Source organism: Homarus americanus, unplaced genomic scaffold, assembly GCF_018991925.1.
Source record: "Homarus americanus isolate GMGI-L3 unplaced genomic scaffold, GMGI_Hamer_2.0 scaffold32871, whole genome shotgun sequence".
Classification (NCBI taxonomy): Eukaryota; Metazoa; Arthropoda; class Malacostraca; order Decapoda; family Nephropidae; genus Homarus; species Homarus americanus.
The window spans coordinates 514,187-529,662 of record NW_024748870.1 but is presented as its reverse complement, the minus strand read 5'-3'; the positions used below and the strand labels follow the sequence as shown (position 1 = coordinate 529,662).

Sequence of the window (15,476 nt, the reverse complement as noted above, 5' to 3'; positions counted from 1 at the left end):
TACAAAAACAAAAACAAGAAATATATGACAAAAAACGAAAAAATAAAGGAAAAAAGAAAAAATGGAAAAATAGTCGGACCAGACAATACGAGTCAACCAATTAATGTGAGATGAAAAGTGTGGTTGTTTACGAGACAAGACCACAACCTACTGAAGCCGCCTCGCTCTCACCTGTCGACACCTTTGACCGTGCTGACGTCAGTACCTAACCTGACCTAACCTAACCTGACCTGACCTGACCTGACCTAACCTATCCTATCCAGAGTATAATTATTCCACGTCACAAAAAATCTCCTGTGTTGTTGAAGGTCGAGGATTAAACTGATAATGGAAAACAAGGACTTTTGTGTGTGTGAGGAGGACACACCCGAGGACAAGGTGCGTGAGGACTGTCAGCCAGGAGAGGGAGGTGAGGACAAGGTGCGTGAGGATGAGGAACATGAGAGGACGTCAGAGACACGGAGGCTGACAGTGAAGACCTCCGGCCCTGTGTGCTGTGTGACACTACGGCGGGAACACTACGGCAGGAACACTACGGCGGGAACACTACGGCGGGAACAGAGTACCGCATCAGAGGCTTCTGAGAAAAATTATGGCTCATGGTATCGAGGGGAAAGTTTTAAATTGGATAAAATCATGGCTCACAGATAGAACGCAGAGGGTGAGCGTAGATGGTGTTAAATCTGAGTGGGGCCGTGTAACCAGTGGGGTTCCCCAGGGGTCAGTACTAGGCCCACTCTTGTTTATAATCTACATAAACGATTTAGATACTGGGATCAGCAGTGACGTAAGCAAGTTTGCGGATGACACCAAAATAGGGCGGCAAATTAATTCAGGGCAGGATGCAAATGCATTACAGGAGGATCTAAATAAACTGCAGGGGTGGTCTGAAAAATGGCAAATGAAATTCAACACCAGCAAGTGCAGCGTACTTAATATCGGAAGAACAAATACTTATAATGTATACAGCCTTAACAACATCAACCTAGAGAAGTCGACTTGTGAAAGAGACCTAGGGGTACTTGTAAGCCCGGACCTACGGCCTAGAAAACAGTGCGTTAATGTTCGAAATAAGGCAAACAGAGTATTGGGTTTTATATCTAGAAGTGTAAGTAACAAGAGTGCAGAGGTCTTATTGCAACTATATCTTGTGCTAGTCAGGCCGCACCTCGATTATGCGGTTCAGTTCTGGTGCCCCTATTATAGAATGGATATAAATTTACTAGAGTCGGTGCAGCGAAGAATGACAAAAATGATTCCGGGACTTAGAAACCTTCCATATCAGGATAGGTTAAAGAAACTTAACTTGCATTCCCTAGAAAGACGAAGAGTGCGGGGAGATATGATAGAAGTATTTAAGTGGGTGAAAGAAATCAATAAAGGGGATATAGATAAAGTTCTTATAATATCCGAGCAGGATAGGACTCGGAGCAACAGTTCAAGTTGGATAAGTTTAGGTTTAGGAGGGAGATAGGAAGAAACTGGTTCACAAATAGGGTGGTGGACGAGTGGAACAAGCTTAGCAACTTTGTAGTAAGTGCGGGAACTCTGGAAAGTTTCAAAAGGAGGCTAGATAGATTCATGGATGATAGAGAGTGGTAGTAACGCTCGACAGGAGCTGCCATGCACACTGCACACTGCACAGGCCAACCGGCCTATTGCAGACTCCTTATTTTCTTATGTTCTTTTGTTCTTATGTGGGAACACTACGGAGGGAACATTACGGCGGGAACATTACAGCGGGAACACTACGGCGGGAACACTACGGCGGGAACATTACGGCAGAGAACACTACGGCGGGAACACTACGGCGGGAACACTACGGAGGGAACATTACGGAGGGAACACTACGGCGGGAACACTACGGGGGGGAACGATACGGCAGAGAACACTACGGAGGGAACATTACGGCGGGAACATTACAGCGGGAACACTACGGCGGGAACACTACGGCGGGAACATTACGGCAGAGAACACTACGGCGGGAACACTACGGCGGGAACACTACGGAGGGAACATTACGGAGGGAACACTACGGCGGGAACACTACGGGCAGGAAACACCAGGGCAGGAACACTAACGGCAGGAGCACTACGGCGGGAACACTAAGGGCAGGAACACTACGGCAGGAACACTACGGCGGGAACACTACGGCGGGACACTAACGGCAAGAACATTACGGCGGGAACACTACGGCAGGAACACTAACGGCAGGAACACTACGGCGGAACACTACGGCGGGAACACTAACGGCAGGACACTAACACTACGGCGGGAACATTACGGCGGGAACACTACGGCGGGAACATACGGGGGAACACTACGGCGGGAACATTACGGCAGGAACACTACGGCGGGGAACACTAACGCAGGAACATTACGGCGGGAACACTACGGCGGGAACATTACGTCAGGAACACTACGGCGGGAACATTACGGCAGGAACACTACGGCAGAAACACTACAGCGGGAACACTACGGCAGGCGGGAGCACTACTGCGGGAACACTACGGCGGAACACTACGGGGGAACACTACAGCAGGTAACGGCAGGAACACACGGAACACTACGACAGGAACACTACGGAGGACACTACGGCGGGAACACTACGGCGGGAGCACTACTGCGGAACACTACGGCGGGAACATTACGGCGGAAACACTACGGGAACATTACGGCAGGAACACTACGGCAGGAACACTACAGCGAACACTACGGCAGGGAGCACTACGACAGGAACACTACGACAGGACTACGGCGGGAACACTACGGCGGGAACACTACGGCAGGGAGCACTACTGCGGGAACACTACGGCGGGAACACTACGGAGGAACACTACAGCAGGAACACTAACGGCAGGAACACTACGACAGAACACTACGACAGGAACACTACGGCGGGAACACTAACGGCAGGAACATTACGGCGAACACTACGGCGGGAACATTACGGCGGGAACACTACGGCGGGACATTACGGCAGGAACACTACGGCAGAAACACTACAGCGGGAACACTACGGCAGGAACACTACGACAGGAACACTACGACAGGAACACTACGGCGGGAACACTACGGCGGGAACACTACGGGAGCACTACGGCGGGAACACTACTGGAGGAAACACTACAGCAGGAACACTAACGGGGAACACGACAGGAACACTACAGGGAACACTACTGCGGGAGCACTACTGCGGGAACACTACGGCGGGAACACTACGGGGAACACTACGGCGGGAGCATTACAGCGGGAACACTGCGGGGAACACTACGGCAGGAACACTACGGCGGGAACACTGCTGGAACACTACGGCGGGAACACTAAGCATTACAGCGGGAACACTACGGCGGGAACACTACGGCAGGAACACTACGGCATGAGCACTATGGCAAGAACACTAACGGCAGAAACACTATGGCGGGAACATAACGGCAGGAACACTACGGCAGGGAGCAGGAACACTATGGCAGGAACGCCACGGCAGGAACAATACGGTGGGAGCACTACTGCAGGAGCATTGGCACTACAGGAACACTACGGCAGGAACACTACGGCAGGAACACTACGGCGGGAGCATTACAGCGAACACTACGGCAGGAACACTACGGCAGGAACACTACGGCGGGAGCATTTAGCGGGAACACTACGGCAGGAACACTACGGGAACACTACGGGAGCATTACAGCGGGAACACTGCAGCAGGAACACGGCAGGAACACTACGGCGGGAGCATTACTGGCGGGAACACTACGGCAGGAACACTACTACGGCAGGCTACGGCGGGAGCATTACTACGGCGGGAACACTACGGCAGGAACACTACGGCGGGAGCATTACGGCCACGCGGGAACACTACGGCAGGAGCACTACGGCGGGAACATTACAGCTACGGCGGGAGCACTACGGCAGGAACACTACGGCGGGAGCACTGCAGGAGCATTACAGCGGAACACTACGGCAGGAACACTACGGCAGGAACACTACGGCGGGAGCATTACAGCGGAACACTACGGACAGGAACACTACGGCAGGAACACTACGGCGGGAGCATTACAGCGGGAACACTACGGCGGGAACACTACGGCAGGAACACTACGGCGGAGCACCTGCGGTTACAGCAGGAACACTACGGCGGCGGGAACACTACAACACTACGGCGGGAACACTACGGCACACACTACGGCGGAACACTATTGGCACTACGGCAAGAACACTAACGGCAGAAACACTATGGCGGGAACATAACGGCAGGAACACTACGGCAGGAGCAGGAACACTATGGCAGGAACGCCACGGCAGGAACAATACGGTGGGCAGCAACCAGTGGTCCTCGACCACCCTAAACATTATATCACAAAACTGTATATAATGTTTTTATTCTCATCAATGAACAAATAAAAACTACATGATTTTTTCATCCCAGTTAATCTGTCTGGTCGTTCTCTATTTATTTGACCTTAAAAACAATAAAACATGAGCGTGTAGTGAGTGAACATCACACGGGGGTGAACAAGCAACACAGTTGATGTGTTTGGTAACATTACACGAGTGAGAGGCTGACCAGCTGGGACCACCAGGCAGAAAACAACCACAACTTTGACAACCACCAGCTGTAAACACAACCTAGCTCTACCACCATTAATATCACAGCCTCCCAACCTCAATCCAGAGTTACAATACAAAATGAATACATACAATAGTATCCTGTAACACGATACAGTGAGGTAGTTCACATGTTACTATTTATGGTGTAGCGGGGGAGTTCATTTACCCTTCTGTCGAGGTTAAATAAGGTTATACTTGTATGAGAACCACAGGATGCACCGACTGTACTGGCACGTTGCAGCGGCAGCAGCAGCAGCGGCGGAAGCAGAAGTAACAGCTGTGGCAGCGAAAGCAACAACAGCTATAAGGGCCTGTGTGTCAGTAACAATTCCTTTTACTCTCATACTTATTACCATTGGTAGCGTGACGAGAGGAGGCTCACAGGTATATGTAATGATAGTATCAAGTAATAGGGAAGAAATAACGGTAGATACTGTAGGTAAATAATAGACACAATATACAAATACAAAATTTATTTAAACATTAATATGGAGGAAGGAGAAAGAATATATATGTACCAACAGACGAAATCTGGTACTATGCCCTCAGGCTCAACATACTCACACCACTACTGGGTGGACATACTCAATGACACTCACACCACTACTGGGTGGACATACTCAATAACACATAACTCTCATAGTCACTTAGCACCATAAAGACCAGGGGCAACTGCCACTACAACACTCAGTCGTCAGGAGTGATACTCAAGCAACCGCCATGGGGTCCTGCCACCATGGGGTACTTTCCGACGAACTCTGAAGATCCCAGTGGATTAACCCCACCACACAAATAGCCCTACTGAGTTAGACACTCATCCACCAATGATGGGGGCTGGTAGTGGTGTGTGGCTTGGTGATCCGGGGTCACCTCGCAGGCCGAGCGTTAGGGCCAGACGAGCCAGCTATGGGGGCCATAGGTAGTCTGAAGTGTCTGACGGTCGGGTCTCACGAAGGTAACTCATCCTACTGGACCTCTGACATCTCCCCAGACATAGTGGATACAACATCCACGCTACAGACACGGCCTAGGCTGCGTTAGGGACCTGTATGGGTGAAGGGGCGAGCACTTTCTAACTGTGACAACGACATCACATTTCAGGGGGACGTTAAAGACGTAAATATGACTTCACTCAGAGCATATCAACTACGTTGCTATAACACTTGCACAATCAACTATTAATTGGGTCAAATCACTTAAAGAAGCGCGAATTACAACACAGAGTGGAATGGCCTACCTGTATGGGTGAAGGGGCGAGCACTTACTAACAGTTGAAATGCCCGCAGCACCCTCACTCAAAATAGGTCAGGGAGTCCACCTACTTCTATTTCGATGAATTAATTTACTGTTCACTCTGACGTTGCAACTGAGACTATGAACTCCGTTTCATTCCCTACTATTATCCTCACTAACAATGCTCTGACTGAGCTATCAAAAGCAAAATTAAATTGATTACAAAGGGTTGGATGGCAACAGGTCCCAACATACAGCGTCTTGCTACGAAATCCGGGGATTATATTCAAAGTTCCCTTTAGACAAAGACGGCCTATCGATGACGTCATCAAGGAAACAGAGAAAACGGTGGACGTTTCCACTGGGGGACTCGGAAGGTTTTGTGGACGTGTGAGCGTGATATGAATCCTTAAGGTTTTCAAGTTAGCCGTCATCACGATCATGGCACAGCAGCAGCAACAGCAGCAGCAGTGGTAGTGGAAGCAACAGCAGCAGAAGCAGCGGTGGCAGTAGTAGCAGTCACTCGGAATCAGATGACAAATTGATATGAGTTATTAGTGATCGATAGGTTCGCCCGCTGATGCTGCACGTGTGAAGGGCTACATCTAGTGTGGGTAGGGCGGGGCAACGTCTTTCTGGTGCTGGTGCAACGTCTTTCTAGTGCTGGTGCTTGCCTGCCTCGGTATGCAGTTGAGCTAACTCGGAAGTATCAACAACTTCTCATGTGGTGCTCCTCCAAACGTTCCAGTTTGGAGTGATCGTCTCTTGTTTATAACCCATGTCTTGCTGCCATACAGCAGGGTGGAGAGGACCACTGATCGATATACGTGCAGCTTTATAGATAATTTCAGCTCCCTACAGCTGAAGACACGGGTTCGGAGTCTGCCGAAGGCTTGAGATGCACATGTGATCCGATGTTGAATCTTTTCATCGATATCTGCTGTGCTGGGCAGGTGGGAGTCAAGGTCCTAGAAAATGGTTAACATTAGAGAGGGTAGTACTAACCTGGATCAACGGTGGAGTCGTGGTTGAACTAGGTTCAGCTGGAACAGTATCTGTGCCTTAGGTATATTCACCTCAGGGCCGAAGTGTGTATACTCGTCTGTAGGTGTTCAGGATCTCCTGTAGGTCGCGTTCAGTGTGAGCGATAAGGGTGAGGTCGTCTGCATACTGAAGTTCAGTGATGGAAGCGGCCGGCACCTTTGTCTGCCTGGAGTCGTCTTTGTGTTGAGGAGACCCTTCATCCGATATTGGATGTCCACCCCGCCGTCTAGAATGGCACTGGCACGGGTAAGGAAGGCAGCCAAGAAAATGGAAAAGAGAGTTGGTGCCAGTACACATTCATGTTTTACCCTCCGACTGGGTGCCATTATGTAGGACACTGCGAGACCAACCCAAGTAAAGTTTGTCCAACAACCCAGACCCAACCCCCGACCCATCCCAAGCTCACCCCGACCCATCCCAAGCTTACCCCGACCCATTCCTAGCTCACCCCGACCCATCCCAAGCTCACCCCGACCTATCCCCAGCCCACACCAACCCAACCTCAGACCATCTCAACCTATACCTAGCTCCACCCCGACCCATCCCTACCTCACCCTACCCATCACCAGCCCACCCCGACGTATCCCCAATCCACCCCTGCCGTATTCCCAACCCACCCCAACCCACCCCCAACCCATCCCCAACCCACCCCCACCATCCCAGCCCACCCCCGACCCAACCTCAGTCCATCCTGACCATCCGTAGCCCACCCCGACCTATCCCCAACTCACCCCTGACCCATCCCCAGCCCACCCTGACCTATCCCCAACCCACCTCCGACTCATTCCTATCTCACCCCCTGACCTATCCCCATACCCACCACGGCCTATCCCCTACCCACCACGGCCTATCCCCCACCCACCACGGCCTAACCCCACCCACCCCCAACCCCTACCCACCACGGCCTTCCATCCCACCCACCTGACCTATCCCCTACCCACCTGGAGAGCCATCCTGTACCCACCCGACCCATCTCCCACCCACCCTGACCCATCTCCCTACCCACCACAGGCCTATTTCTTACCCACCACGGCCTATTCCTTACCCACGACCTATCCCCACCCACCCTGACCCATCTCCCACCCACCCCGACCCATCTCCTACCCACCACGGCCTATTTCTTACCCACCACGGCCTATCCCCTACCCATCCCCTACCCATCCCCTACCCACTCACACTGCTAATCTTACAACACGGCAGGACTCAACACGCGAGGCTCACCAGTTCTTATTTCTATTATTTTTGTCAAAGTTGTACACCATAATATTAAATTTACATCATAATAAGTTAAGTTATGCTAAGTTTCATTCCCTTATCACAAAATACAAAAGCTGTCAAGTTATAACCAAAATATTAAATGATTAAAAAGACTCTTCAAACTTTCAACTACATTTACTCTAATCTAAAGCTTTAGTGAATGACTTAAGAAGGTCATTAGCAGATAATTAGGAGAGATTTGTTAAGGATGATCCCATGTTATTAACTCGGGTTGGTACTGGCTGGTGACGTCACATGGTCAGGCTTCCCACCACACCGTGTGACCCTGATATAATCCTTGACAACACTGGTCATGTGGGCTCCAGTCTTAATGGGCCCCAGTCCAAGTAGGTCCTAGTCCTAGTAGGCCCCTAGTCTTAATGGGCCTCAGTCCTAGTAGGCATCTGGTCTTAATGGGCCCCAGTTCTAGTAGGTTCCTCGTCTTAATGAACCATAGTCCTGTTGGACCCCAGTTTTAATAGGCCCCAGTCCTAGCAGGCCCCACTCTGAATAAGCCCCAGTCTTAATGATTAGGGTAAAACAAGGTCCTCTGAAATACCATGTGATGGACAACCTTTCCATGTTACGGAGGTCCCAGCGTCACAACGTCACCACACATACAGTACACAAAATATGTGTCCATGTGTCGCTACAACAACGAGCCGTCCCTGGTGACTGTGTCAGTTGTGGTCACCAGCAGGTGTGTCCTGGTGAAGATGCATATATATGTTTGTGTGTTGTAGAATCAAAATTTTTTTCATAATTATTTACTTTTTTTTCCTGTAGATCAAAGCTTTAATTACATGCTAATGACTCCAACCCCAAGAATTATGGGGCTTGGTTTTGAGATAATGATGTACATCTCTCTCTCTCTCTCTAACACATTTGTCGACATTTACCTTTAAAAACTGTCTCCCTGTCACTTCATTTTTTTGTCACCGTAATTATCTGGACATAATTTAACTCTTCATCAATTCTCAACACACTAACCAGTTTGGGAAGCGCTGGCCGAGTGGATATAATGCTCGCTTCCTGCATTAAAGGGTCGCTGGTTCGATCATGGGTGGATGGATACTTACCTGTATAGTGATGTAGTGATGGCAATTGAGGGCAGGACCGACGACACTACAGCAGATGTTGGAAGTAGAAGAAAGTGACATTGCCCATCCAGCACATCCACCCACACGTAACCTAACCTAACCTAACCTAACCTAACCTAACCTAACCTATGCGTTACATCATTCCTCGTTTTGACTTATTTATGAATTAAATTATAAAGGTCAACGCTTTGATTCGTAGCATAATTTTTTTTTAAGGTCGTACTATGAGAGCATCGAGGAGTCAGTGTGAATACTTGAGGGCATGTTGAAGGTCATACACAGTGGGGCACATTTACCTTCACTTGTTCTACAGTCCACGGGTGTGAATTATTACGTAGCTGAGTGTTCGGTAGTGATGGACGACTAAAATTAGACATAGGCGGTTGTCTTAGGTACGACTAAAAGTATAAATAGGCGCTTGTTGTGAGGGATGACTAAAATTATACATTGGCGCTTGTCTTAGGTACGACTACAAGTTTACATCGACGAGTGTTACTGCTCCTTCACTGTACTATTACTGTTCCGTTACTCTACTGTACTGTTCCTTGTCACTTTTATTACAAGGCGTTACTTCTCCATCACTGAACAAACCTTGTGTGTTTGGTGAGCAATAAGAATTGCGCAACGTACCTGTAGCAAGGGCACATTCCCAGTGCTTACAATGCCAGGGACAGACCACAACACACCTCCGTCATAAAGCCAAAATCCTCCAGCTGGTGGCAACACGAGAGAGACTCATTCGTTAAGCATAATAACACATCACCAGAGTATTATTAAAACGCGTTGATACTCATTAAACTCATCCATCATCACCACTGAGGATATTTTTGTGAGCGTTACGATGGCTAACCTAACCTAACCAACACACTTTTTAGGGGGGGGGGAAGGGTGGGTGAGTGGGTGGGGGTTAACTTGATGACTTACTGAGGGAGGTGTACTCATAATGGTGTATCTTAACAGTGTAACCTATACTTAAGCTACACTTACCACAAACACCTTGGAATTTTTTAGTCAACTCAGGTGCCTATCAAGGTGGACCAGGTGTCACATATTACACACAGGTGAGACAAGACAGATGCACTCCCCCACCCCCCTCTCCCTCTGTGGTCTGGAACTGACACACAGTATACCTCTCCTTCAGTATACCTCTCCTCCAGTATACCTCTCCTCCAGTATACCTCTCCTCCAGTATACCTCTCCTTCAGTATACCTCTCCTTCAGTAGCCTCTCCTCCATGCTCCACCTCTCCTCAGTATCACCTCTCCTTCGTATACCTCTCCCTTCTGATATACCTCTTCAGTATACCTCTCCTCCAGTATACCTCTCCTCAGTATACCTCTCCTCCCAGTATACCTCTCCTGCAATGTCCCCTCTCTCCAAATGTCACCTCTCCTCAGTATACCTCTCTCCATTATACCTCTCCTTCAGTATACCTCTCCTTCAGTATACCTCTCCTCCAGTATACCTCTCCTCCAGTATACCTCTCCTTCAGTATACCTCTCCTCCAGTATACCTCTCCTTCAGTATACCTCTCCTTCAGTATACCTCTCCTCCAGTATACCTCTCCTCCAGTATACCTCTCCTTCAGTATACCTCTCCTTCAGTATACCTCTCCTCCAGTATACCTCTCCTCCAGTATACCTCTCCTTCAGTATACCTCTCCTCCATGGCCTCAAACCTCATCCTACCTCCCCTCCAGTATACCTCAAGCCTCATCATACCTCTCCTCCATGGCCTCAAACCTCATCATACCTCTCCTCCATGGCCTCAAACCTCATCATACCTCTCCTCCATGGTCTCAAACCTCATCATACCTCTCCTTCAGTATACCTCAAGCCTCATCATAACTCCCCTCCATGGCCTCAAACCTCATCATACCTCTCCTTCATGGCCTCAAACTTCATCATAGACTCATACCTCCCCTCCATGGCCTCAAACCTCATCATACCTCTCCTTCATGGCCTCAAACCTCATCATAGACTCATACCTCTCCTCCATGGCCTCAAACCTCATCATAGACTCATACCTCAAACTCCAACACCATTACGAGGCTTTAATAACCCTCATTTTTGTCCCTTGAGATCAAAGAGGTGAGGGAATAATCAGCTCGGTAATAATGCCGTGTTAAGGTAACGACAGACGATGAACTCTAAGATTGTCAACGTGTTATTTTGATCTGTTGTGCAGGTGAAGACACAGGTGAGGATGTTGGAGGTCTGGATGGTGTTTTTAATGGTTGTTAGTGTTGTTATCATAGGTTGTTAGAGTGGTTATAATCAGTTCTTAGGATGGTGTTGTTATAAGTTGCTTGGGTGTTATAATCGGTTGTTAGGGTGTTGTTATAGGTTGTTAGGGTGTTGTTATAATAGGTTGTTAGGGTGTTGTTATAACCAGTTAAGTAGTTAAGTGGTGTTGTGTTGCTTGTTGTGTGTGTGTATTGTTCATTGTTAGGGTTGTTAAGCCCCGTCCACTATAGGACTTAAATTCTACAACATAAAACTGTCAGTGGTTGTTATATAGGGATATCCACAGACATTGGACACGACTGAGGTACTTATGTTACTTATATAAGTAAACATATACTTAAGGAATGGATTATGACCATCCATATACTTTTCACTATAAAGCAGAAGTTATTACTACTACTACTACTACTACTACTACTACTACTACTACTTTTTTTAAATGTGGCCTCCAGCCTCCCCGAATAGCCACACCTACGCCACCATTTTATTACCTTAATATTAAGTATCCTAATACATAAGTAGCTATCCTAGCTGTGTTGAATTAGTTGAGCTACAGGTCTATGCGGCATTCAGTAACTGTAGCCTCATAATCAATATCTGCAGCTGTTGTCGGCTTTGGGGCAGAAGCTCTCGTTCCTCTGAGGCAGAGCAAAGCCGCCCAAAGGAGAGAGAAAGACAGTCGACATCTCATCCAGGCTGTAACATAACTTCTGTGCTGCTGCTTCTGTTCGGAGATCACCTCCACGAGTCTGGCGTAGAAACATCTTGCACTTGGTCACATCCCCCCAGAGGTTGTGATCACTAGAGGAGTGAAGCTGCCTTGATCAACGTTTTGAATTCTCTCCCCGTATGCCCTTATCTTGTCGTTCTCGTTCCTACTGTGTGCAGCACCAAGAGCTAAGTTACGATGACATGCGGCCATGGGATAAAAAATCCTGATGTCGAAGAAGGCTCGCTGTCCCCGCGTCCAGAATCTTCTCGCACTGACGTCACCACGGGCTTCGTTGGATGTGTTTGAAGTCCTGTGTTGGAAGATCTCACCGTCCAATGGAAGAAGGGTCAGTTCTACCATGACATCACGGCAGATTTCCTTCAACATATTTGCTGTGAGATCCCTTACTTCGTCATGCCTCATGCAAATGAAGCCTCCTTTCTTGCATACCATGGCGTGATCGACGTCGTAGGTAGAGCCACATATGCATTGGGAGGGCAACCCTTCTACTAGCCAACCGTACCTTAGAGCATTGGTATCTGTAAATTCTTGTTTATTGAGACTGAAACCATTTGCCCTTATCGGTAACATAGTTAACCAGTTCGAGGCGACCACCTCCTGCGCTGTAGCTATTTTTTTTTTCAAATTCTTTGGTACCTGCAGCAACAGTTGCTGCAGCTTATCACTTTGGCTGTGCTGTCGTTCTGTCGTAATGGACCTACGAATCTTGTTTACTTCACTGGTATCCACTTCCCCTGTTGCGTTCTGGGCTATTATGTGGTCCGTGAGGGCTGCCGTGAGCTTAACTATGAATTTTGATGTTCGGTGGCAGCAATCTCCTCTGGATTGGTTAGTCCCATTCCTCCCAGTCTTGATGGAAGTGCAAGGAGTGATCTTTCTGCTGGGGTTAAGAGGGGGTGTCTCACTAATTTGGGAATGAAATTGACACTGATAGCTTCTTCCAGAGGGTGGAGGAGGGGTCCGATATCAGGGATAGTACGCATCAGGTAGGTCCAGCGATGCTTGACTAAATGGGTGAATGCCGCAAAAGCCGCATGTGGCTCTGTATTAGCAATCTCAGACAGAGCTTGGATTTCCCTAACCCACTCATTCACCTTTCCCGCTACGTACTCGGTCTTGAAGTCCATAGAGCCAATTACTGCGCCTAGATGTCTTTGGCCATCCTTTGTTATTTTGACCTCACTTCCTCCAAACACCTCCATTGCCCGTTCATAATGTTCTGGCTTCACAATGAGGAAGGACTTGCTGGCGTTTGGGTAGTACCCTATTTGTGGACCTCGCAATGTTACCAAGTCCCACCACTTTTTGATGTCCTACACTTTTCCTCCTCCTGTAAGGTCATCAGCGTACGCCACTTGTTTGATCTCAGTTGTTTCAAATTTTATTTCGTGTTGGAGCACTGATAGGCCTATTGCGTACATTGCCGTTGCAACAGGGTCCCCCTGTGTTGTTCCCTCGGTTGACTGGAAGATGGTATCACCTCTTGGAGCCTTATTGTTTACTATATAGAGGTCTGATGGATTCCTATATGAGTTTTCAACATACATTGCAAAGCTTGGACACTTGATCTTGATGTTGTGCAGTGCGGCCTTGCGGTTAAGTATGTTGAATGCGTTTGAAGCATCCACCAGGAGAACGGCCTCACAATCACCCTGCTCAAATATCAATCTCATGGCGTGAATGGCGGCTTCCCCGCCAGCCTGCTACTACTACAGCAACAACTACAACAACAACAAAACAAAAACAACAACTATTACTACGACAACAACATCAACAACAACAAATAACAACTACTATAACGACAACAAAAGCAATAACAACAACAACAACAACAACAAATAACAACTACAACAACAACGACAACAAAAACAATAACAACGACAACAAATAACAACTATTACAACAACAACGACAACAAAAACAATAACAACGACAACAAATAACAACTATTACAACAACAACGACAACAAATCAATAGCAGCAAAAAAAAACTACAACAACAACGACAACAATTAACAACTACAACAACAACAACAACAACAACGACAACAAAAACAATAACAACAACAACTACTACAAAAACAACAACTCCTCGTCTTACTTACCTCAAGGCAAATATTAAAACTTTCCACAGGTTCAGATTCATACAATAAATGAATTAAAAACTCCTGAGAACCAATTTACTCGAAACATGATCCAAAACGCCGCTTCAGAACGACTCGACTAATGAGGAATACGCCTGTTGATCTTCATTTGTTTTTTGTTGTCTTGTCGGAGCATTAAAAATAATCCTGAAAACGTGAGGAATTGATTTATTTTATTATGAGTTATATTAATATTTTTATTTATATCTCATTGTGAAATATTATGACTATGATAAGTGTGGATGTTGTTCCTGTCTATCTGTCTCTCTGTCTAGTATAACGATTGATGAAACTTAATACGATTTTGTTTCTTTATAACATCCAGGAACCAGAAAGGAATTATAGCCACGGACCACCACGCTTAATATATCACGTTCATGTAAACCGTAAATATTAAAAGAAATATTATTACTAGGACGTTGTGAATGTTTTTAGTTCTTTTGTGAATATTTATACGACTCTCGTTAAATATTCTCTCAACATCCGACTTCTCTAAATATTGTTCCTGTTAATGTAAACACCTTTGGAAGTGTGTTACCTTGCGTGAGAGAGAGAGAGAGAGAGGACAAGACCTTCATATTACTCTACTCTTAAAAGTTAGTTAAGTAGGAAGGGTAACCAGGAGGAAGATGAAGGGTGAGGGTTTGAGTGTTTTAGGTGAGTGCATCAAGAAAGAGTCTATTTGAGTACTGGTTGGGTATTGAAGTACTCTAGGAGGTGGATGATATTCTGGCTGATTCAATGTTGACTCAATACTGACTCGAAGCTTACTTAATACTGACTCAGCAATGACTAAACACTGACACAATGCTGACTAAACACTGACTCAACACTGACTCACAACTGAATCAATCAACACCCTCACCTGCTGCCTTCACCCTCACCTGCTGCCTTCACCCTCACCTGCTGCCTTCACCCTCACCTGCTGCCTTCACCCTCACCTGCTGCCTTCACCCTCACCTACTGCCTACACCTCACCTGCTGCCTTCACCCTCACCTGCTGCCTTCACCCTCACCTGCTGCCTTCACCCTCACCTGCTGCCTTCCCCCCTCACCTGCTGCCTTCACCCTCACCTACTCTTTCACCCTCACCTGCTGCCTTCACCCTCAC

General features: G+C 47.5%; 1 protein-coding gene across 1 annotated transcript; it reads left to right on the top strand.

Annotated features, from left to right (window-relative positions):
* Positions 1–327: 327 nt before the first annotated feature.
* On the top strand, positions 328–4,372 carry LOC121853114 (uncharacterized transmembrane protein DDB_G0289901-like). Its single transcript, XM_042347055.1, has 3 exons — positions 328–562; positions 2,130–2,785; positions 2,888–4,372. The coding sequence occupies exons 1-3, from the start codon at positions 328–330 to the stop codon at positions 4,370–4,372; spliced, it is 2,376 nt and encodes a 791-aa protein (XP_042202989.1).
* Positions 4,373–15,476: the final 11,104 nt, after the last annotated feature.

Coding starts and splice junctions, on each gene's coding strand:
- LOC121853114 (XM_042347055.1), top strand. CDS start 328: ATGGAAAACAAGGACTTTTGTGTGTGTGAGGAGGACACACCCGAGGAC. Junction 563..2,129: donor AACACTACGGCGGGAACAGA/GTACCGCATCAG, acceptor ACACTACGGCAG/GAACACTACGGCGGGAACAC. Junction 2,786..2,887: donor ACTACGGCGGGAACACTACG/GCAGGGAGCACT, acceptor ACACTACGACAG/GAACACTACGGCGGGAACAC.